Raw genomic sequence first — 25,453 nt, 5'->3', positions numbered from 1 at the left:
TATGATATACCCAGCTATTCTATTATATACCCAGCTATTCTATTATATATCCATCTACTCTATTATATATCCATCTACTCTATTATATATCCATCTACTCTATTATATACCCAGCTACTCTATTATATACCCAACTACTCTATGATATACCCAGCTACTCTATTATATATCCATCTACTCTATTATATATCCATCTACTCTATTATATACCCAGCTACTCTATTATATACCCAACTACTCTATGATATACCCAGCTACTCTATTATATACCCATCTACTCTATTATATACCCATCTACTCTATTATATACCCAGCTACTCTATTATATACCCATCTACTCTATTATATACACAGATACTCTATTATATACCCATCTACTCTATTATATATCCATCTACTCTATTATATATCCATCTACTCTATTATATACCCAGCTACTCTATTATATACCCAACTACTCTATTATATACCCAGCTACTCTATTATATATCCATCTACTCTATTATATATCCATCTACTCTATTATATACCCAGCTACTCTATTATATACCCAACTACTCTATGATATACCCAGCTACTCTATTATATACCCATCTACTCTATTATATACCCATCTACTCTATTATATACCCAGCTACTCTATTATATACCCATCTACTCTATTATATACACAGATACTCTATTATATACCCATCTACTCTATTATATACCCATCTACTCCATTATACACCCAGATACTCTATTATATACCCATCTACTCTATTATATACCTAGCTACTCTATTATATACCTAGTTATTCTATTATATACCTAGTTATTCTATTATATATTCACTGCCACTCACTCCATACTCAGTCACCTAGCCACTCAGCTGTGTTGTGAATATACATGTATATTAGTCAATGACGTTATATTGGTCAACTTACGTTGGGCTTGTCTGGCATGACAGGTAATCAAGCCTTCCGCAACAAAACTATTATAAATGTTTCCGCTACTAGTTCAAGCATGAAATTTCATGCTGTATGTTTTCACCATGCATACTATTGACTGCTGTGGGGTATAGTTTGGGTATGCAATCTGACCTGATTCTCTCTAATTCAATTACTATTTTTCAGGGCAAGTGTTTAGAGCATGCCCAGAGCTGTGTTAGGCAGGCCCGACTCGTTTACCTCCAGATCTCCCTTCTTTCCTCTGGCCAACAGGTGGTCAATCTTGAGCCTCAGCAGGTTAAGTCTTTCATAGAGCAGCATGACAAATTTTCTCATGTAAGTTTACATTGCCTCAGCGCTGCCTCTCGAATGCTTGTCATGCATTTATGTTCTTCCCTACTTTCAGCCGCCAAACCTTGGCTCAACTGATATGATGCCTAACAAACAAGAGATTACCCACCGTACCTACTGATATCTACAGACATTCCTGCAGTCTCTTCAGCCTCAGTGCTATGGTCGGATTATTATAGAGGATATACTATGTTGGCATTCACACGTTTAAACACTTTCTTTACAGAGGTATCTTTTAGGCCTGTGTAGCTTAGTAGGCCCATAGCATTTACGCAGCTAAAACAGAGTTCATCACATTTCCATGTATAGCATATGCATGTCATGATGAGGATGACAAGCCGGAGTCATTCGCAAGCGCTCTTCATTTATCAAGAGATTTGCGGACTTATTGGGCGCAGTCAAGTAGGATATTTCACAAAGCGAGCTGTTTTGTCATCAACTAAGCAGCACTCATTGTCTTCTATTCAATCATCTCAAATATTTTAATGAATAAAATGTATAGGATAGTCTTGCGTCAGCTCTGGAGTTGTTTATATCAAAACTAATTTGTAATTCCAGATGTTCATTTGATCAGCAGTTTGTCTGTGTGTATTCAGTATGTGTCAGTGTGTATTTCGGTGTTGCTAATGACTTCCGTGGCTAATCCATCACTGGTGTTTACCAAGAGTTGAAATTTTACTCCCTAACTGCGATGAGACAAAAGTTCATTTTCAAACATATGTGATGGGAGAAGCTCTGCTATGTAATAAGTTTCACAAATGTGTGAAGGTTGCTGTTTAGTTCGTGGTTGTCATTCAGAACAGAGCTTCTCGGCGCTGGAAGGTCAGACAGTCATCAAGCCTCGTTTTTAGACACCGGTAGGTCTGGGAGTCATCAGAGCTTTGATTATCTGACTGTTGGTGAGTCAAATTTGTGGCCGCCAATGGGTCAGGAGTCAAGTACCGGCAGATGAAAGGGACACGCAGCTGATCTTAAGTAGCACCTCTCTTGTCCTCTCAAACAACCACTCTCTTCCATGAAATCATGCCAGAGTGATTAATAGTTTTTAAAAGCGCTTAGGAAGGTTACAACCATGAAACAACAAAGAATGATTATCTGGGATGAACCTTGTTCAGGCATGTCTGGATCAGAGTCTGACAAAGATACTATGTCTGACTGTCACATAGACAGTTGGTATTCCTCATATTTCCCCTGTCAGGTTTTAGACTCGTAATATAATGTATTTTAGACTACTGCAAGATAGAATATCAACTTTAATGCTTGTGTGATTATGACCTTCCTTATTATTGTAGGCTTTCACTGTCTCCGAGGCTTATAGGAAGAATTGCTGGGCTGCTGCTTTGTCCAACAATGTGATTGTCAAGGGAGACTTCAAATATATGACTGAGTTCAAAAAGACGTTCACACTCACACCCGCCCTCATCATCGAAACTGTTCAGAGGTTTGTCTTTTACCGTCAGCAACTTATCTATACTTCTGCCCTCATTTTTTTCAATTATGTGCTTTTATTTTGTGTGAGTGTTTCTGAAGCTTCTGCTTTAAAAAGTGGTTGTGGTCAATTTTTAGTTTCGTTATCAAGTTGATAGATTTGTTAATTCTGATGTGGGACCAAGACTAAATTTTACTCATTTTTAAACACACAAAAGCTGCCACGTGACATCAATATAATGTATATAAGAGATAATGTGAGACAGCTGTGCCATACTTTTGGCATTTTTAACACAGATCAGGCGAGGCTACAGACCACGGTAAGTGAGCTCGGCAGCACCGCTCGACGGCACCGCTCGGCAGCAAAACTCGGCATCACCGCTTGGCAGCACCGCTCGGCAACACCGCACATAGATGCATATATTGTTGACGAACTCTTGGATACATGCAAACAGCTTTGTTACCCATCACGGTTAATATATAACAGAAGTATAGAAAAAGTCTATGTACATGTAGCTGGATATGTAACAGAGTGTGTGCTACAGAAGAACACTTGGAGATTTCCCTTTTGGGATGTATTATTAAAGAGAGACAGATACTCTCTTGTACTCAATCATAGCTACTAATTTATGAGCGGCTGCACGGGACTTCCTCTTTCTCCTTCAACTCATCAGCAAGATCTATTAGATAAATAGCATCCTGTGCTTTAGATGATGTCAGCCTTATTTCCCGTGTTATGTAATACTAGCTATTCGGTGACTACATGACCTCGTGTGACCTTTTGAATAGTGTTGAATCAGGTAGTTGGGAATGACAGTGATGAGTAAGCCTTCGTGTTTATAAACAAGTTGTGAATATCTTCAGTGATCAGCCTTTTACCTCATTTGGGAAGATTAGAGAAAATATTTTGGTGCAGTGTCACGCGGTGCCTCCTCTTACCTGCCTCTCTGACTCGGAGGGGAGAAGCATGAGTTTTTCTGTCTTTCACTCCCTCAATTTTCACGGCAAGTTCAACCTTACAGCCACTTAGTACTTTTATAGCCTCCAGCTCTTTCACCCCTCACCTTATGGTCATACCAAATTGTCTAGTTAAGAACGCCAGTGCCAACATATTTTTATATCTAGTCTTATATGCTGGTTATCATAAAGTAACGCTGACACACTCTGATTCCACCTGTTCACCGGTATCAGTATGGCTTAGGTAGTAGCTGTAAGGCAAGGCAACAGGGTTTTATGATTGATATGGCTTCCTTACCCAGATTCTTCCTTTGTCTGAAATCACATGTGTGATGACTCCTGTGTCAGAAACAGGAGCAAAACATGAAGGGTTAGGAAGTTGATTACTTACTGATGTTGTTCCCTACAGGCAGCATAACACGAGATGAGAAGGGAATTGGTACTCTAATGACTGTTTTATGGTTTGATTTATGTCAGAATCGAACATAAATCTGTTTCTCAGTCTACCCTTCTCACAATATCGCTACACGCTATAAAACAAACAATATGATTTAATTTTAGTGCATCTGAAAGGTACTGTATTTATGATACCGCAAATTTGATAGAATCAAAACTAAAAATCACATTGCCAGAACTTGTTCCGATTTTTAAATTATTGCAATAAGAATCAATACTAATTAATAACGCTCAATATTTCTCATAAGGATAGGCAGAAGCGTGTACCAGACTTGAAGACTTCAGTAATGTGTACCTAATGACTAGGTGCAACAATCGACTCACAATTATATTGGTAGTAACATTGTTTTCTAATAAAAATTAAGCATATTATACCAGGTTCTACAAGTTTTAGATAAAAGATAATGTGCTAATAAGGGCCATAACAAAGCTTGCTTTATAGTCCGTGTAGATAGTCAGCTACGTAGCTACAATAATAGTAGTGTTTGTATTTGTCATTAGCCTGAGCTGGTGCTAGTGCGCAAGTGCCTCTAGAGAACATACAAGTACCTCTAGAGAATATAAATTATATTCTATGAGAGAATTATTCTTGATTAAAATGAAGTCATCTGCCGGGTAACAATATAAATAAAATATATAGATTTGAGCGCTGTCACACCTTCCTTAACATTTTGTGAGTATTTAAATTTGTACGAATTACTATAAAAAAATGCAACTGTGTCCAAAAAATCTTTTAATGTGAATAAAACGTATATAAGCGTATTAACTCTTTCAGGCCCAATTAAATAACTGTATTGGACACACATCCAGGCCCAATTAGTCAATAGGCTGTTCACACGTGATAGACTCAGCGTTACTAAATTTCTTGTATCTCCTTTTCTAATAATTTTATCTTAATTCTGTTTATTATTAATGGAGAAGACATCTAAAGCTACATTTCTATATTAAAATAATGTACAGTCATGTGCAAAAGTATGGAGCCGCCTCTGAAGTATTTACAGTTTCAGACTTGAAACTGTTGTTATTCAGCTTAGAATATTGCTACAGCAAATATATTAGTATCATTTTAATGCTGAGAATGTCCTCTATTTGATTATTTTATTTATTAACCTGCTAAATTAATAATTAAAACATTAAGCTGCCTTCTATTGTTTAATGCATTCATTTATATGATTCACTAAATAATTTTCAGAGGTGAAACACTCTTTGAACAAGTTGATGGCCCTGAAAGAGACAGTTGGTTGTATAAATATTCTCCATAAGAGACTGGAGGTGATTTCTGAAGCCTGACAGTATCAGTACTACTTTTTTTTCTCTATAACGAGACAACAGCGGTTGGGCATTGATGCAACCAACTTTTTCAGGCAGTTTTGGCTCAATTACGCTATGCAAAGCTCTCACAAGGCCTTCCATCAGCTCTTTTTTAGTCTTGGGCTTGGTCTGGTTTAGTATAGCTGCTATAACCTGCCACAGATTTTCCATGAGACCCACATCTGGGCTCTGAGCTGGCCATGGAAATGTGCCGACTCTTTCTTGTTGCATTTACTCTTTGACCTTTTTGGCACGATGGCAGGGGGCATTGTAATCCTGGAACCACCATTCAGTTAAACTGTCTGGTGGTTCAACTGACTGGTGGTTCATTTACCAAACATGCCCTAGCACTTGGTGACTTCTTTGCATGGTTTTGATATATTTTTCTCCGTTAATCATGCCAAGTATACTTTTAATGATACGCATAATACACATGATATACAAAGTCGAGCCGTCCAACTCTTGATGCCGTCGTACAACCCCAAAGCATCACTGATGCAGGATGCACCATGACTTGAAAGCTTCTCCTCGTCTTTTTCTAACATACTGCAAGCCAGAGTGGTTAGTAACACAAAAGATAATTTCATTGGAGAAAAGTGCTCTCTTCCACTGGTCCACACTCCATGTCTTGCACTGGCGTGCCCACTTGAATCGATTGCGCCGTTGTTTTTTTGTCACCAGTGGCTTCTTTCTTGCTTTGCAGCCCTTTAACCTAGCAGCAATTGGGCTTCTTGTAATGGTAGATGCGTGCACTTTAACCTTGGTTGTGTCTTACCAGTCTTTGATTAGTTCACTGCTAGACCTTTTACGGTCTGTCAGGGAATGTCGCACGGAGTTCTGTCTTCTATACAAGTGCTCTTTTTTGGGCGACCAGAGCGTGGTTTATCTTCAGTACTGCCAGTCTCGTTAAATCTCTGAATGACACCAGACAGGCCTTTTTTTGAACAACCAATTCTTTTGGCAAGTTCTCAAATATAGTTTCCATCTTTATGAATGAAAATAATGGTTGCTCGCTGTTCTGCGGTAGTTTTCATAGTGAGGATGTTACTAATAAAAATTATGTGTGACGACTGTTCAGATTGTTAAAAATTCTTACTTTAAATCCTTACGTACACAAAAATTCCAAAACTTCAAAGATTCTGAAACAATGACTTCAAAAGATTAAATTATGATAATTACTTGTACACATTTCCTATTATTATTTAATACTAAACTTATTTGAGTGAGAGTGTCATGTCCTTTAGAAGACTACACAAGTGGAGTAAATTGTGTGATTATGTTTTAAATGGGGCCATCTGTGTTTTAAAGAGGATATTCTGAGAATTAAATGATACCTTGCTTTGTTATACATGTATTTGAAATAGTTATCTTTATTCTATTTGGAATTGAACTTTGAGTTCATGCAAATTTACAGGGCGGCTCCATACTTTTGCACATGACTAGCTATGCACAGGCAAAGAAACTTTTTTTGAGAAAATAAAAAAAGATTGTTTCAAGTTACTAACTAAACGATTAACAGTACTAGCTACTGAAAGCATGAAAAAAAGCAACTTGGCAAACTATGGGTTAAGGTTGTGGGAACATTTGTTACGATGAGCCATGCAAAAATTATGAAGATCCATAAACAACAAGCTGAGATAGCTGTGATTATGTAAAACATGGTTGGTCAACTTGTGATTGTATTCAGCTGCTATTGAGTAATTATTATTGTCAATATGCCCAACTTTAGCAGCAAGTAGAAAACCTGCTTGAAAATAAAATTATACTACATTAAAGTTTACTAAACTCACAAAAACTGCTATCACAGCTGACAGCATCGGTCCGATACTAGAAACTATTGATATGTTCAATATGTCATGCTCAGCCTTTATTCAAAGTCTCGTACTTACCTGTAAGTAAATCTTATCATCACATTTGCTCTTGAGACTTATCTGGAGCTAGTGGTAAAGTGATAAAATTGTAGAGTTGAAATATAATATTGAAATTATAATGATACTGCTGAAAAAAACGATCTTCAAATTTTGCCGATATGGTTGATTGTATCAACCTTGTAACAACTTGAGAAAAAGCCTTATTGGCCTGTTTTACAAGCTCCAACTTATAGCAAACTGGTACTCATTTAACAGCTTAGAATGTGTATTTTCAAAATATTGCTACATAATTATGATATAGCAAGCTAATTTTGCACAAATCGTTAAAAAAGTCGGGATGCGGCCCAAGGAATAACAACTTCTTCCCGGAGATCTCGGGATTAGGGCTGAAAGGGTGAAGCGTACTGTATCATAATCCTTTATGCATTTCAATAATTGGCTATGGGCACATATGTCTTACATAGGCAGTCTCACTACTACAACTCAGATGCTTGTCATAATAATATAGGAGCAATCAAAAGGCGTAGATAGAGGTAGCAAAGCATCATAAAGCTTTTGTGCCAAGGTTTGTTGCAAAACAACTTCAGCCGTCACATACCTGTGTTAAAATACTGACAGCTATGCTCTAAGATAGAGTTATGCTGATATGCCATGGTCAGCAGGTCTTTCATGTCTCATTCACTACTCTACATATTTAATGTGATGCAATGCAATGTGGTTCAATTTATTAATGCAACTTATTTAATGCAATGTGATTCAACACTGAAGGGAGAAAGTTTTCTCCAACTTTGACAAATTGTGAAATAGCATATATGTAGAGTTTTTCTGCCTTATATGGTGAAAGCCTATTGCCTAATCTCTATGGTAACCAAATGTTCTATTGCGCTCGCTCCAAACAATCCTTTGCTTTGTCTGTGGTCCAGCCAGGAGGGCTTCAGTACACTCTTGTCACTCTGATATCTCTTTGTTTGTGACTGAGATGTGAGACATGACTTTACTAGAAGTAGATATCCTGTGTCCGGAGCTAAATACTTTGTCTACTCTTCATATCTCAACATCATATTTCCTCTTAGCACCTTTTCTCTCTCAGTTCACCCTGTAGCTTATTTTTTTAGATTTCAAATCAAGACCGATATTCCACAAACGTCCCAGATTGACAACAACTTGCGACGCCTGCTCGGCCACTGCAAGGATGTTCTAGTCAAATACAAGTTGGCTCAAAGTCTCGGTCTATCTGATGTCCTTAAAGAAATGCTCGCCGTCGAGAATGGAGTGCCTGGTGCTGTCATTAGAGACGCTAATCTCGGAGGTGCTCTCAAGACAAAAGAGAGATGATAATTGTATCCTCCCAGCCCCTTCTCATCACATCCTTTCTTGTGTTTCTCACCAAGTTTTTCCTACGGCTGGCCATGATTTGTCAATTGAAGAAATAAGCTGGAAAATTTATATTTTCTAGAATGTTTTCTACATCTATGCACACCTCGAGTGAACAGCCTTTAGACTACTGTTTATGTCTATGCACACTTCGAGTGAACAGCTTTAGACTACTATGTCTATGCACATCTCGAGGGAACAGCCTTTAGACTACTGTCTATGTCTATGCACACCTCGAGTGAACAGCCTTTAGACTACTGCCTATGTCTATGCATACCTCGAGGGAACAGCCTTTAGACTACTGTCTATGCACACCTCGAAGGAACAGCCTTTAGACTACTGTCTATGCACACCTCGAGGGAACAGTCTTTAGACTACTGTTTATGTCTATGCATGCTGCATGGAAACAGTCTTTAGACTACTGTCTATGTCTATGCACGCTTCAAATGGACAACCTCCCAGTCTTCTAGTCAAGCTCTAGTGGTGTATGTCCAGGCTCTATCTACCTGACATATTGTAATCATGTATTTATAGTCGTGCGCTTTTCCTCTCTCCTTTAAACCATAACTGCCACGAACAACTTTTATCATATTTACTAGGTAAATCAGACATGCTGATTCCGATTTTGTAATCAAAATAAAGATTAGGCCACTAACTTTCAGAGTAATGAAGAACTTTTTATAGCGTTTTAATATCGATCTCGAAAACAACACGATCGGCATAACAAGCTCCGCCCATAAATACTTGACGTAACCTAGCTTTTTAGGAACAGAAGTTACGTAGGGATGTTTAGACCGATTTAGAATAATAGAGATGGGTGTTTTAAAATCCATTAATATCTAAATTCAGCCTTGAAAATAATATCAGTCTTTTCTGAAAGGTAGATAAGCTATTTAGCATTGCATATTTAAAAAGCGCGATAACAACGCTAGCTCGTGATAAAACCGCGCTTTTTGAGCTCATTTTTCTCGGCGTCCAGCCCATTTAAATGTCATGTAACAAGCTGCGAGCAATTTTAAATAGTTTATATCCGTTTCATAAAAAACTGAAACTATTTTACAGGCTGGATTTAGATAATAATGGGTTTTAAGACACCCATCTCTATTATTCTAAATCGGACTAAACATTCCCAACTTCCGTTTCTGAAAAAGCTAGGTTTCGTCACATATTTATGGGCGGAGCTTGTAATGCCGATCGTGTTGTTTTTGAAACGGATATTGAAACGCTTTAAAAAAGCTTAAATGACTTTGAAGGTTAGTGGACTAATCTTTATTTTGAGTACAAAATCGGAATCAGCGTGTCTGATTTACCTAGAAAATACGATAAAAGTTGTTCGTGACAGTTATGGTTTAACTGTGCTTACATGATTTTTTGTTCCTATTAAAGTGTCATATTTTATTTTGCAATAAAGATAGTATTATATTTATTACAGATTATACAGTAGTGATAACTTGGATAGATCGGATTGCTATGGCCTCTGCATTAGTTAGTTGATGAATTGAGCAGTTTTTACATAGTAAAGGATGCCTGCCAGTAATCTACCCAATCTCACTGATTCAGTTTTAAATATTTTACCAACTATTGAACTTTGATTTTTAGCAAATGTAATCAGCTGAATGTATAGCCTGTGAGCCAATGAGATGTTTAGTCGGCTATCAGCTTGCCTTGTGTACAATATTGCCAGCTAAGAACTGATTTTATGATTTTAATGTAGTCCTTCAACTGAATGAAGCTTTTGTTGTTTTCATGGAATGTTTAGCTACAGTTACTGTTGTCATACAAAATGTTTGACTTTGTTGAAAGCGCTTGCGTCTACATTGCCTAATCTTTATTTTGGTATCGTTGCGTACTGATTTAAAACGTAAAACAATCTTCTTATTGGTGCATATCCAATCTTCTTATTGGTGCATATCCAATCTTCTTATTGGTGCATATCCAATCTTCTTATTGGTGCATATCCAATCTTCTTATTGGTGCATATCCAATCTTCTTATTGGTGCATATCCAATCTTCTTATTGGTGCATATCCAATCTTCTTATTGGTGCATATCCAATTTCTTAACTTCGAATGAGATCCTAGGCAACCAATCATACACTGCAAGCATAGAACATCTCCACTTTTACATAGCTACAGGGAGCCATGCGCTTCCATAATGTCACATGATCATGAACTGCTTTGCTGTTAGTACTCCACAACAACATAGATGTTTGCTTCTCTCGATAGCGAATGGCCTGTGCAGCGATTTGCATTCAGTGGCTCTGTTGACCGCATCTCGCTAACAGCAAAAATATTCCTTTAGCGATTGCGAGATGTAGTGGGGAGATAACAGATTAGCTTTGTAAAGAATTTTGTGCAAACGCCCTTTAAGTTGTCTCGGCTAAAGGATATTTGAGAAGAGATTAAGGTAGATAAGTCACTATTTCACCACTACATAGTCATTGACAGCACCATGTCTAATGCTACATTCATGGTGTGCTGCTGTAAAGGTCTGCCATACTACATTCTTGGTGTGCTACTGTAAAGGTCTACCATGCTATATTCATGGTGTGCTACTGTAAAGGTCTGCCATACTACATTCATGGTGTGCTGCTGTAAAGGTCTGCCATGCTACATTCATGGTGTGCTACTGTAAAAGTCAGCCATGCTATATTCATGGTGTGCTACTGTAAAGGTCTGCCATACCACATTCATGGTGTGCTACTGTAAAGGTCTGCCATACTACATTCATGGTGTGCTGCTGTAAAGGTCTGCCATGCTACATTCATGGTGTGCTACTGTAAAAGTCAGCCATGCTATATTCATGGTGTGCTACTGTAAAGGTCTGCCATACTACATTCATGGTGTGCTACTGTAAAGGTCAACCATGCTACATTCATGGTGTGTTACTGTAAAGGTTTGCCATGCTACATTCATGGTGTGCTACTGTAAAAGTCAGCCATGCTATATTCATGGTGTGCTACTGTAAAGGTCTGCCATACCACATTCATGGTGTGCTACTGTAAAGGTCTGCCATACTACATTCATGTTGTGCTACTGTAAAGGTCAGTCATGCTACATTCATGGTGTGTTACTGTAAAGGTCTACCATGCTACATTCATGGTGTGCTACTATAAAGGTCTGCCATGCTACATTCATGGTGTGCTACTGTGAAGGTCAGCCATGCTACATTCATGGTGTGCTACTGTAAAAGTCAGCCATGCTATATTCATGGTGTGCTACTGTAAAGGTCTGCCATACCACATTCATGGTGTGCTACTGTAAAGGCTTGCCATACTACATTCATGTTGTGCTACTGTAAAGGTCAGCCATGCTACATTCATGGTGTGTTACTGTAAAGGTCTACCATGTTACATTCATGGTGTGCTACTATAAAGGTCTGCCAGGCTGCAGCTGTGCTGTCTTTGCAGTACTCATGCTCTCATGTATAATAGTGGTCCAACATTTGAACAGACCACTTATTGTCATGTAAATTTAGAGACAGCAAAATTTCTTGCTTTCGTTAGATAACCGGAAACACCTACTCCAGCTGCGTTGCAAATTGATTTGAGCCTTCCCCCTGATTCATTCGTTGATTACCAGACAGCAGTTAGCAGTTCTTTGTCAAACAAACATTCATTCATAAAGTAGTAGAATATGCCTGTTCGCAAACATCTAGGGGCATTTACACATCACATGATCAGCCTAAGCTCCGCCCCTGAATCTTGAGAGAGCCTGCGCATGCTGATTCAATTTCAATCCACAAGGGACTACGAAACTCGGTGATCCTGTAGTTCTCTATCGAAATGGGGAATTGCTGTGGCAAGGAGTCATACAAAAGTTCTCCATCAAATAGCTTTACCAACTTGAAGATTCCAGGACAGAATGAACAAAAACTATCTGGAAAAATCACAGGAGGAAGATCTCGCCATAGGAGTGGTGACTCAAACAAAGAGACTAAGAACAACCGAGGGCACGCAATAAATCCGACATATACACAAAAAAGCAGCGCAACCTGCAATGGAGATGCGCAAAATAACCCAAGTAAGCATATCTCTCAACGTTCCAATGACAGAACAAATTTCAGCCACGAGCAGCCATCACCTGCCTCGGCGCGGCCTGATCCTGTAGGTGAAGAAGATGGGCGAGTATCTAGCTATCGTTTGCGACAGGCAGATCTAGGAGGAAATGCTGAGAGTAGCTCTATGGATAGGTCGACTCCAACATCTCAACTGACGAATGATAGGGCTGGCAGCCTGCGGCTAGAGCAACAGCTTATTGTTGGTCACAGAAGAACTGGCAGTTCTGATCTCACTAAAAAAATTCACCTTCCTAGTAATGCACCGCATGGTGGTAGAGAGCGATCAGATAGTCAAAAACGAATTCCGGTTGATTTTATTAGAAAAGGTAGCTGGACAGTCAGTGAACCAAAATTAACTCGAGGAGATAGCAGTGACAAAAAAGACTACAATCCAGTATCAGCACAGCGGCCAGGTCAAGGTCCTGTGCTTCAGATCCCATCACAGCCATCTATTCTTGTCGACCATTGTGTTGATAGAAGTTCCTTAGCTAATGAAAACTCTGTTCAGAAAAGTAGCATTCCTCCTCCAACATCTCCTTCCATGACTAGGAGTGACAGTTGCAAAAATGAATTAAACCCAGTTCTGCGAAATAAGCCACATTTACAGGAAAGGCGCCAAGTTGTGTCTGCCATGACCATCGACACAGGCATGTCAGACACTAATAGCAACCATTGTCTGTCCGACCTTACATTGACAGCAGCACCTATTGCTGGGAGGCCTGATCAACATCTTGCTTGTGTCTTGAAATGGAAAAAAGGCAATTTAATCGGACGAGGTACTTTTGGAAAGGTGAGCAAGCTTGGCATTTTATTCATTAGCTGATCACTTTTACGGTTGACCCCGTATGTACGTAAGACCATGTGACGGCTGTGTGTGATATATACATAGGAACAAGTGATGGCTGTATGACTGTATACATGTATGTAAGACCATGTGATGACTATATATGCTATATGTACGTAAGGCCATATGATGACTATATGTTATATGTACGTAGGACTATGTGATGAATGTATGCTACTAGGCAGCCTGTCGGTAGCTTGTAATTATGCTCTATGCCCCTCTAAAAACAACTGACATTCTTTGACAAAGAAGCAAACTATACCTGTCAATAAGTAGTATGAATTCATTGATTTGATTCCTGATCCTCCGAATATGTGATCACTAGCCTTCAGAATATATAATTAGCTGTTTCATTGTTCTGGCAGTTGGTTAGTGGCAGGACATTTGATTGTATTGCTGTAGTCTCGCATGTCAATATATGGTTGTAGGCCTCAGGTTGTCCCCATAGACCCTACACAATATCAGAGATCATAAGTTATATCACACAATAAGTCAGTAGATCCTAGATGACCATTATTATTGCACCATCAGGAAGATTTGCCATGCATGGTAATTGACTACATTCAGTTCCTATTCACATGTATAACCATTTATCATCACAACCATCAATTGTTCAATGTCTATTAAGGCTTTTGTAGCCCTATCTTATGGTACCTATTCCCTCCTCTCTGGATATACCCGTATCACTCAAGTAGGCATAGCTAGCATACTTACTGCGTAATGCAATATGCTTTGAGACTTGAAACAAAACACCTGGTTAGTAAGCTGGTGACTGACAAGCCTTGAATCCAAATATAATTGAAATCCAACCGCGAGTTATAAGCGTTATACGAGTTATAAGAGTTATACAACCAGTTAATATACTAAGTCAACATATAGGGGTCTAGGGAAACGGTTCAGTCAAAACAGATTTTTCATTCCAGATTCTCATTCAAGATCTTCGTCTTCGGTATTAAAAAAGTGTACTTTTTTAGGTAAGTACAGCACCTACCTGATTGCAGATAAATTAGGAAGTTTTTAAAGTATTGTTTCTTAGACTGGCCAAAGCTCTAATCATAGGAGAGGGTGGACATGCATACAAAGCTGTAGTCAGGGAACATGTAACCAAAGCTGTAGTCGTGGAAACATGTATTCAAAACTGTAGTCAGAGAACATGTACCCAAAGCTTCAGTCAGGGAACATAAACCCAAAGCTGTAGTCAGGGAACATGTACCCAAAACTGTAGTCAGGGAACATGTACACAAAGCTGTAGTCAGTGGACATATACTTAAAGCTGTAGTGAAAGAGACACGTACCCAAAGCTGTAGTCAGCGAACATGTACTTAAAGCTGTAGTCAGGGAACATTTAACCAAAGCTGTAGTCAGAGAACATGTACACAAAACTGTAGTCAGGGAATATGTACCTAAAGCTGTAGTCAGGGAACATGTACACAAAACTGTAGTCAGGGAACATGTACACAAAGCTGCAGTCAGGGAACATGTACACAAAGCTGTAGTCAGGGAATATGTACCTAAAGCTGTAGTCAGGGAACATTTACCTAAAGCTGTAGTCAGGGAACATGTACACAAAGCTGTAGTCAGGGAACATGTACACGAAGCTGTAGTCAGGGAACATGTACACAAAACTGCAGTCAGGGAACATGTACACAAAGCTGTAGTCAGGGAACATGTACACAAAACTGTAGTCAGGGAACATGTACCTAAAGCTGTAGTCAGGAAATATGTACCTAAAGCTGTAGTCAGAGGGACATGCTCAAACGTCATAGTTGCTTTTAATTAAAAGACTAGAGTGCAGAATCTATACAACAAAGAATTTACACGAGGCCATTTTACAAATCGTCTGCAACACAAAGCTTACATACAAACAATAAGCCGTGGGTTGCGATCTATGTTTTGACAAGATTTGCCAGAAATCCTGCTATACTAAGTCAAAAAAAGTTACTGCCATCAGACAACCAACAGCGGATGACATTGGCTTTACACATTACATATTTCTCAACTATTAGTCTTACTACATTGTCCTCCTTGCTTTGGAGTAATTGATGCTGGGCACTTTGTTGCCATTGGCTCTTCATTACTGAACTCTGTTGGGCGATACAAACGATACGAACAGCAACCAATTCATCCATGTTAGCAGTCACACCATACATATACTATCATTGTGATATTCTCGAGTGGTTCAACTACAAACTTTATAGAATCAGTATCCCATATGGTTTGCTAGAAAATTTGAACTAGAAATTGGAAAAGGCTGTTTATCAAAAGCTCATGTTTTCTTACTTCGCCGGAACTAGAGGCTGACTCTGTATCGTTGTAATCAGCGGCGTTTTGGAGAAAGTTTTCCTTGCTATGGAAAATGATAGAAAGGCATTTGAGAAGATTTTACGCCTCACCAAGCCAGCTATAAGTTCATATCTAGTGCTATTACTGCTAGAACATTCCTTCACTTATCTTCAACTATTCATAATAGCACTCGTATTTAGTGATTTATAAGCCACAACACTCCTGCTAGTTGGTTGGCTAATCGAAAATAAAGACATGCCAGAGATTTTATCACCGCCCTTATTGGTAAGAAGGCAGCTAGTATTCTACTATAATTAAGCTCTCTCTAGTCTAAGGTATCTCACTAGCCACAGGTACTATACGGTATCTCACTGCCTACAGGTACTATAAGGTATCTCACTACCTACAGGTACCATAAGGTATCTCACTACCTACAGGTACCATAAGGTATCTCACTACCTACAGGTAGCATAAGGTATCTCACTACCTACAGGTAGCATAAGGTATCTCACTACCTACAGGTACCATAAGGTATCTCACTACCTACAGGTACAATAAGGTATCTCACTACCTACAGGTACAATAAGGTATCTTACTACCTACAGGTACAATAAGGTATCTCACTACCTACAGGTAGCATAAGGTATCTCACTACCTACAGGTACCATAAGGTATCTCACTACCTACAGGTACCATAAGGTATCTCACTACCTACAGGTACAATAAAGTATCTCACTACGTACAGGTACTATAAGGTATCTCACTAGCCGAAGGTACTATAAGGTAGCTCATTTTATGGTGAAGCAACATATATGTAGCTGCAATTGTAGTCCTCATCGTGCCCTTTGAGGGAACTGCTACCTTGTACTAGCTATCTATTGCATTTAGCTAGCTGGTGTATGTAGCTAGTTGGTACGCAGCTGCACATCTTATTTCTGGTTTATGTATGTCAGTGTGCAATGTTTTGAGATGTTTGTCATATGTTCCATGATATTTGTCAAAGTTGACATCATGTACAACATAACATACCTAATATTACATGAAAACAGGATGAAATCTTTCCCTATAAGGACCCTCTCTCTTAATATTCGCTCACAATAACAGATGGCCAGACAAGAGCCTCTGGTTGTCACTAACAAAACAATTCCCTAACCAAAAGCCTAGCAACGCTACCCACCCTTTTTCTACTATAATTGCCTCTGCCTGCCTTTCTTGGTATACATTGAATTACTTGGATAATTGAAAGCAGGGCGATTGCACATTTGTGACAAGCATCTTTGCCGGGACAACTGCTTTCTCGAGTAGCGAAAGGGTGAATGGGCGGGTGTCGATAGCTTTTATGGCTCTGCCTTAGCAAGTGCCTTAGTAAGGTACATGGGCTACATAATAAAGTAGAGACAACATTGAAATTTGCTATGAGCTCTTGCTTTAATTACTAGCTATTTGAAACAGTCCAAAAGTTATGAGAAAGGAGATCTTTATATACTTGTGAACTACCTCAATACACACAGTAAGATATTAGAAAGTAACTCTATGAAGAGAGATTGTAGTGATTCTATTAGATTGGCTCGCTCAAACCTTGTTAAAAAGAATTAGGTAAGCAAATCAACATCTTGTCTACGGTAGAATAGTATTTCTTCCCACAAGTATTGCCTTTTTTGAAGCGCAAAGTATTATAGACTTGACACTGCAATTTTGTTTTATAAAGATTCGGATTAAACCATAAACTTTGTCGCAGTATAGAAGCTTGCAAACTTCTTACAACATTTCAGAGTTTTCATAAACTCTACTACCTAAGTTGTAAGTTCAATTTTTTGTTTTTATTCAGCGTTGACAAAGAGCTCATTAATGAAAGGGAGTGTAGCAAACCACCATCTAGGCCATTTAAAGTCAACGTAAAACCCAAATATTAACTTGCTTAGTAGTTAATTGTTCCAAGAACAATGCCGAGAAGAAATATGGGTAGCCATACTGCTTGGATTTCCGATGCAATATTTTATACAATCACATCGTCAGTGAATGACTGAGGGAATGTTTAGTTGGTCACTTAAAACGTTTTATCAAGTTATTGACATAAGAGCCATAGATAAACTATAATCATGCGCTCCAAATAGTCTGAGAAGACTGGCCGCACCTACACAGGATTATATCTTCTTTATTATCGGGGAGAGTTATCTAAGATACTTTCATATGGTCATGATCATAAATATGTGGAATTCCAACTTTCTTTGCTGATTACTCAAGTAATCTTCTGAAATTTTCTCGTGACATCTGGTTCACATTGTTCTTGGACTGCAGGTGTTTAAGATTTGCTGAAGCTGACTGGTCTACACCTAACAGGATAGGTGTCACCTATCCTGTTGTTTCAGTTAAAATCCTAGACCGAGTTTCTCACTTCCATACAAATTTTCTCATTTAAAAAATAATTAATAACCATAGCAACTATAAACAAAAGACTTTTCAATTTTAATACTGAGAAATTTTGCTGTTAAGTAGCTGAAGATGACGTTTTGCAATGTGACTCTCACTCACCATGTACAGCTTTATATGCTTATAAAATATCGATATACTCTTCACCTGAAATATTCTTGTGGTTGTCGCCTTTTAACATAAATAAAATAAATTTAACATAAATAAGGACAAAATAGATACATTGTTACAGATAAGTAGTTAGGCAGTACAGGCAGCACAAGTACACAGAAGCTATAATAAACTGTTTACTCGGATGGTACTTATTATTAACTCTGTCCTCCTGCGCTGTCTGCTATACGCTTGGTTTCTGATGGATGAGTCAACTGAAAGATGCTTTTAGGCTGAACTGTAACAACTTTTGCAAATATATCAGTAAGCTGGTGCAAACTTTACTTAAAAAAGCACAAATTCTTTATTAAACATGATTCGAGTCAAGAATGATGGGTGTGGTACTACAGTACCACAATAGCGGAGTGTAATGATGCCTCTTCAGACTTCTTGTCGTATTTCAACTGCCTTAATTTGAATTTTAAAGATTTGAAATTATAAATAATGTCAACTACTATTAGTCATCTGCTAGAATAGAACGGAAAGTATGTTACCATCCATCACCTTCTATAAAATGATATTGCTTCAAGATGACGCAAGTCTTTCCAAGTCGTCGCGATACTTAGTGTGACATGCCAGATTAATCGATAGAAAATAGTATTGCTTGTCAAATTGTGGCAATAAGCTGCAAGCAAAAGTTTTATCTTTCATTTGACGCGTATTTTCTAGCTACGTGAAATGTGAAATCAAATTAAAACCAACCATTTGATGACAAGTTGGAAAATAGTTATAACTATTTATAAATACTATTTAGAAATACTATTTATAAGTACTATTTATAAAACTATTTATAAATACTCTTTGCTCTTTTCAAAAAGGTTATGGGTAGCAACAAGCGGTACTACATTTGTCGTTTTTTTTGCAACAAATATATCATAAATTTAATTGAATGAATTTTTGTATGTAAATGCTTTTACGTCTTTATGATGTCTTCTTCTATTCACTAATTATGAAAGTAAAACTCATGATTGCTTGGATCTAATTTATAAGCAAAAATAATCACTTCAACATTTATTATTTATTTTCAAAAACAGAAATACCATAGTTATTTATTGCTTTATCAATGCAACTTCACTACTTATTGTAGATACAATCCAATGTATAGGTAATTTACAATGTAGTTACTTTAACATTCATTTTGCCGATGTTGCTTTCCAACTATTTATTTATATATATACGATGTCTTCAGGTATACAGTGCAGTGACAGAGGATGGACAAATTGTGGCAGTTAAACAAATTCAACTGGACACGACCAACTGGAAGATTGCTGAAGCAGATTATAAACTTATTCAGAGAGAAGTTCACATACAGAAGACTCTAGATCATCCTAACATTGTCAAGTGAGCGATTTATTTACATCATTAAATTCTCCACAAATATTAAACATACAGAGATGCAGCTTAAAGCAAATGGTCACAAAAAACACAAGAAAGGTTAGCATGCTACGGATGCTAACCATGGCTACGGATGCTCTGATTTCATAAGAGTAACTCATACATAAATCTTGAAAGAGAATTTACATCGTTTTTATGTTTACAAAATGTGTTCATCTCTTAAAACTTGTTTACATAAATTTACAAGGATTTGATTCTCAAGTAAGTTTTTGTTATAAAATACATCTTGCAAAGAATCCTACAAATATTCCTTCAAGTGCTGAAACAGCAATCTTCCAATATTTTTGTTGTGTTATATATATTTTTCATTCGAAAATGTTTATATCAGTTTGATCTAAAAAACAATGTTTTCTGGTCAATCGAAATGTAATGAAAGAGAACATTGAATAATGCCTGTTTTAGCAGTACAGTTTTGCGTGGGTCGTACAGTAGTGCGACCCTAACTGCAGGATTGAGCAGGTTTAGCCGTGATAAATCTCAGTCTATTTATCTGATTCGCCATTTAATAAAAAACCTCCGCAATATTGAACAATTGATTTGATAATTCAAAATGTGACTAAAGGTTTATCATTATTTTCGCTAAAAGTCTTCCAAATAATAACGCGTAAAAGTTTTGTTCTGCTAAAAAAGATGTTTGGGCGCTAATATTGACTAGTTCAGCAGTTCAGAAGAAGAGTTGTGGTCAGCAGACAGAGTGGAAGGTATTTAACAGTCAGAAGAAGATGAAATGGTTTCATACGTAAGAAACAATCAAAACGCAACCTGCCAAAGAAATGATGCAAATATTTTTGTTTCAAAAATGTTAATTTTCGTTTCTGCTTGAATTACAATTATGGTTTGTTTATGTCACTTGTTTTGGAATATAGTTTTGTAGCATTTGATAAGATATTATTATATAACTTAAAAATTTGCAAGGTTATAGCATATTATTTGATAGCATGATTGCGGTTATCTAAACTCGGCTTACGATGGATCGACGCTCGTAACTCCTCTTCTATTGCACATAAAAAACCAGTTTTGGCTGCAAACTGTAGCAAACATATCAAGTGTCAATGAATGCAATGAGCTTAACATTTAATTCAACATTAATTCAACATTGGTAAATCTAGTTATAAAATACAAATATGCCTTCAATTTAAAATGAAATAAAAAATTGTATGCTCCAACAAATTGCAAAGCAAGCTATAAAATAATCACAGGTTAATTGCAAGTAATAGATATAGACTGGTAGAGATATTTCTCAGTTTTCCAATGCATATCTATCTAGAGATCTACGACAAATTGGAAGTAAGTTTTAGCAGGTTTATTGCATCCAGATGAGTTAATGTCGCTCTGCTCGAAAAAGAGTGCAAAATATAGGTGACATTAGCTTTGCCCGTAAAAGGTTTAAATTTAGCTTCTCAAAATGCTGACAAGCTATTCGAAAAATACGACGCCACCCTTTGTTTAAATGTCACTACAGGGGAAGGGTTGAAAAACAGAGTGCTATGGCATTCGAATAGAGGTTTTACGGTACTTATGGTTTTATTTTGTTGAAAATTTGGAAGTCCATATGAAAGGGTCAACACCCACAAAATATGCTGACTCGCAGGTGCCATTTATCTAGGCTCTAGTGAGGCAAGGTTGCTGGCTCTTAGGGTCAGTAACAAAAAACCGGCTGAGTTCAGAGCCAGCACGAACTTTTGCTCTAGCTGGATACCGCGACCTTACTGTGACCTTATACATTTTCCAATTTGAAATGACAGACACTTTGGAAGCATGAGGCAGCATTGTCATATTATCGTTGTCGTGTAAGAGTGTAAGTCTACCACAGGTACAGAGCCATAATTAACACTTGAAGAAAATCTCTAAACGGTTATGTATGCAGTTGAGGAGTTACCATGACAGTATGTTAGAAGTTATCTCCCTTTGGGAAACCAGCTTGTGCCCGAGCTGAAATTTCTTACTACTAAAGTTTGACAAGCAAACTCTGCGATTAAATGCTATTAAAGCTTTTTCATTTTAATTACATTTCAGAGTGATTAATGGAATACTTATGCATATTTCCTCCAAACCCATAGTTTGTCGAATGCTGGGCTTGTGATCATGTTATGCACGGATAACTTCATACAGAGAGTTGAAGGGCAATGTCGCTTCAATAGCCACACAAATTTATTTGTGACAATTCTATTGTGTAACATTTAATCATGCAAAATTTTTCAGTATTCTAGCTAACTTTCGTAGTAGTTTATCCTTATATTTCCAGGCAATAGTATTGCTTCATTATCAGTCAATTAGCGGTCTACAATTCTGTGTAGAATATGCAGCTGTTGGCCATCTTAGTCAGATTGTATTGCTTTAGTTAGGTTAAACTGGCTAAACCTGATCTCTTGAGGCATACAACTTTTGCTGATATTTCACATTTCACTCTTGCTGTAAATCGATATACAAAGCACATAAATTATAACAAAACATTTAAATAGAAATGTAATATTTTACACGAAAATGTCAGTCAAGTGTTCCAAGAATAGCCTGCAGCGTCATCAATAAGCCAAATTATAGACAAACACTTTGTAGAAGGAATGTAGGTTCGTGTCAGTGGCTGTCTTGGGAGTCTTTCGCCGATTAAACGTCTCAAAACATTGATCTAACGATGTTCCGACAGCGCCCTGACTAATAATCAACTATTGGCTGAGTTTGATGGGTTGGTTCTTATTGCATCATTGTAGTATCATATATCATATTAGATGAGCGATCCAACTCATGATTTTTCATATTTGTCAGCGAAACTATCCAGTCAACAGAAAAGATTTTAGAGATTTATAAACAATCCATAGCCATTAACTAGCACTGAAGAAGAATTGTTAAAAAATCTCCTTTTCTTCTCATTTCACCGTATACTGCTGCCAATACAATGCTCTTCTCTTTAGTCAGTTCGATGACAAGTTACTTTCCCCTACACGACGTCCAACAGATCAGCTTCATTAAGCTGAGCTTCTTGAAACAAACTTGAAAGGTCTCACGTAGTAAAAGTAACTTTTTATGTATTCTTACAATATCTTTTAGGTTCTTGGACTGTGGCCTTGATGTCGCCGACTACACCATTAATATAGTAATGGAGCATGTCTCTGGTGGTACAATATCTTCCCTCTTGAAGAAGTTTGGTACTTTTGAAGAGCAAGTCTTCCGTCGATACACTTCTCAGCTGATAGACGCAGTTACGTACCTCCACTCCAACAACGTTGTGCACAGAGATATCAAAGGCTCAAATATTATGGTTACCCAAGCAGGCTTTATCAAACTTATTGATTTTGGCACAGCCAAAAAGACGACTGACGATCTCGTTACCCCTCTGAGTGCAATGAAACTAGACTTTTGTATAAAAGGTACACCTTACTGGATGGCCCCGGAGGTTGTACAAATGGCGGGTGAGCCTACAAACAAAGCTGACGTTTGGAGCATTGGGTGTACGGTAATAGAAATGGCAACTGGTTCCCCTCCATACTTTCATATGCAGCCAATGAGTGCTCTCTTCATCATCGGTTCTACAAACAAACCAAGTCCAAAGCTGCCTGATAATTTCAGCGAAGCCGCGAGAGATTTTGTATCTCGGACGCTAATCAAGTCGGCCGCACAACGACCTATGGCATCAGAACTCGGACGACATAGATTTATGCTTCCAGAATTTATAAAACAGTATAAAGATAACAGAGGATTCTATATTTAATTTTTGTCTTGATTAACCAACACAAAAGGCTTTTAGGTAACTTGTACATATTTTATCAAATGAAGCAGCTTTCTAGTGAGCTATTGCTCTGTGTATATGACAATGTTTTGAATAGCCACTGCATTGTCAAACCATATTCAAGTAACAATGTACATAATTTTGTTCAACGTTGTGCTCAAATAACAATATATTTTTAAATGTTATGTAATAAATTAAAACACTCAGCAAATCACAAGTTTTCTGTTCTACAAAGTTACTTGCAGATCATAACGGCAAGCCTCGTGTGATTTAGATAGCAATGTGCCTGCGACTGAATAGATACATTGTCAAGCAGTTTTTAGGCCAGTATTGATGACATCATAACTATGTACAGTAGATGCTCCAATAACGTATCTTCCTATATTTGTGACCTCCCGGTAACGTAATAAATTTATGTGAGGTTTTTGGTTATTACTACATGTAAAATTTCATATAACGTAAAGTGTCAAGTAAACATTCAAGACTTGAATGTTAGTTTTATCTCGCCGCACTTGTGGAAGAAAAAATGACATGCGTATAGCGTTATATGTAACTTTCACGACATTCTAGTTCGTCGGAATAGATCATTAAACGTGTCGACGAAACAGAGAGTAGGATAGCTGCGCAATTGTTCATAAATACTTAAAGGCAATCGATTGGTGCAGATGTTACAGCGTTGGTCCACCAATCAGAATGTCGTGAGTTGGGAGTATCGTCGAAACTTATCTTTTATCCTAACCTTGACTCTTCAGTGCAGGTAGACGACGAGCAGGTAGAACTGCCTTTTATAGTAAAATTATTTTGTTGTTTTGCTTAATGTAGATGTACAAAATATTTGTTATTAGTTTTACATAGCAGAATATTATTTTCTGTTTAGAACAAATGAGCAAATCGGTAAAAATGAACGTCAAAAATGCGCAGTCCCAATCGACTTGTTGTAAAATTACCGCAATCGTAGTCTATAAACCCAGTGAGATTGATCATAAAAAGGTGAAAAGTTGTCGATGCAAGCAATAAGGCTGCAGTTACGGTACAGCTCATAAATTAAGAAAGTTAAGTCAAGTTGTTCTTTTTTGCGAGGCCAAAGGGGTGAGTTTAGATAGATCTTGGAACGGATTAGGCAATTTACATGTATTTTACTTTTCTTATAACACAAATTTCCTATAAAATAAACGTTCCTGAAATGGATTATATACGTTGTAGAAGCGCTTACTGTATATTGCTAAGTGCATAACCTAACTAAACTAATGACATAACATATATATGACATACATTAAAAACACTTTTTTCAAAGGGTTGTCTACTCATAGTTGCCATGAATCAATAACTACGCTTTGGCTTGCAATTCTAGTTGCATAAACACGTCTATTGGCACTACTAATACTCACAAAATGAAACTAGAACAAAAACTAGCCTTAGATCTTAATTTTTCAACTCAACAGATTTTGCCTCTGTACATTTGCTATGATAGTATATAATCTGGACATCAAATCTGGCAGTTGCTTGTGAAAGGTGCTGCAGCATGTCAGCATAGAGCTTTCTGGTATAATGCTGATCACTGAGATCACATGATTTTTGCCGTTAGTAGTGGTGGTGAACTCTAGTTTCCAATCGTAAGCATCACAAACCCTTTCTGAAAAATGAACCTTCAAAATATTTGTTTAATTTAACGAGATAAATTCTCAAAAAATAACATTGCAAAATCAGAAATAAATTACAAACATTAAATTACATTCTAAACTTGTAATATGATACCTCATATCCTTTCTTACCACACTTTATAATATCCATATTCGGAAATGAATATTCTCTTATCCGAACGTAAGGTACATAAAGAACTGAGCGATTGGCGCATCATTCAAGTTATACTTTTTGAAGGAAATCTTGATTCC

General features: G+C 37.5%; 2 protein-coding genes across 2 annotated transcripts in view; both read left to right on the top strand.

Annotated features, from left to right (window-relative positions):
• The window catches only part of LOC137390965 (spatacsin-like), a 51,014-nt gene extending 41,791 nt beyond the window's left edge, over positions 1-9,223 (top strand). The window contains exons 39-41 of the mRNA XM_068077279.1: positions 1,116-1,265; positions 2,573-2,721; positions 8,419-9,223. Coding sequence (XP_067933380.1) covers positions 1,116-1,265; positions 2,573-2,721; positions 8,419-8,638 — 519 coding nt within the window. The 3' untranslated portion in view covers positions 8,639-9,223. The remainder of the gene's footprint in view (positions 1-1,115; positions 1,266-2,572; positions 2,722-8,418) is intronic.
• Positions 9,224-12,400: 3,177 nt separating this feature from the next.
• On the top strand, positions 12,401-23,763 carry LOC137389975 (uncharacterized). The gene is made up of 3 exons (XM_068076178.1): positions 12,401-13,525; positions 19,632-19,783; positions 22,883-23,763. Exons 1-3 carry the CDS (start codon positions 12,461-12,463, stop codon positions 23,541-23,543), a joined length of 1,878 nt encoding a protein of 625 aa, XP_067932279.1. The 5' UTR covers positions 12,401-12,460; the 3' UTR covers positions 23,544-23,763.
• The last annotated feature ends 1,690 nt before the right edge of the window (positions 23,764-25,453 follow it).

Source organism: Watersipora subatra, chromosome 3 (genome assembly GCF_963576615.1).
Source record: "Watersipora subatra chromosome 3, tzWatSuba1.1, whole genome shotgun sequence".
NCBI lineage: Eukaryota > Metazoa > Bryozoa > Gymnolaemata > Cheilostomatida > Watersiporidae > Watersipora > Watersipora subatra.
The sequence above is the reverse complement of the archived record's forward strand: the minus strand, read 5'-3'. Positions and strand labels throughout refer to the sequence as shown.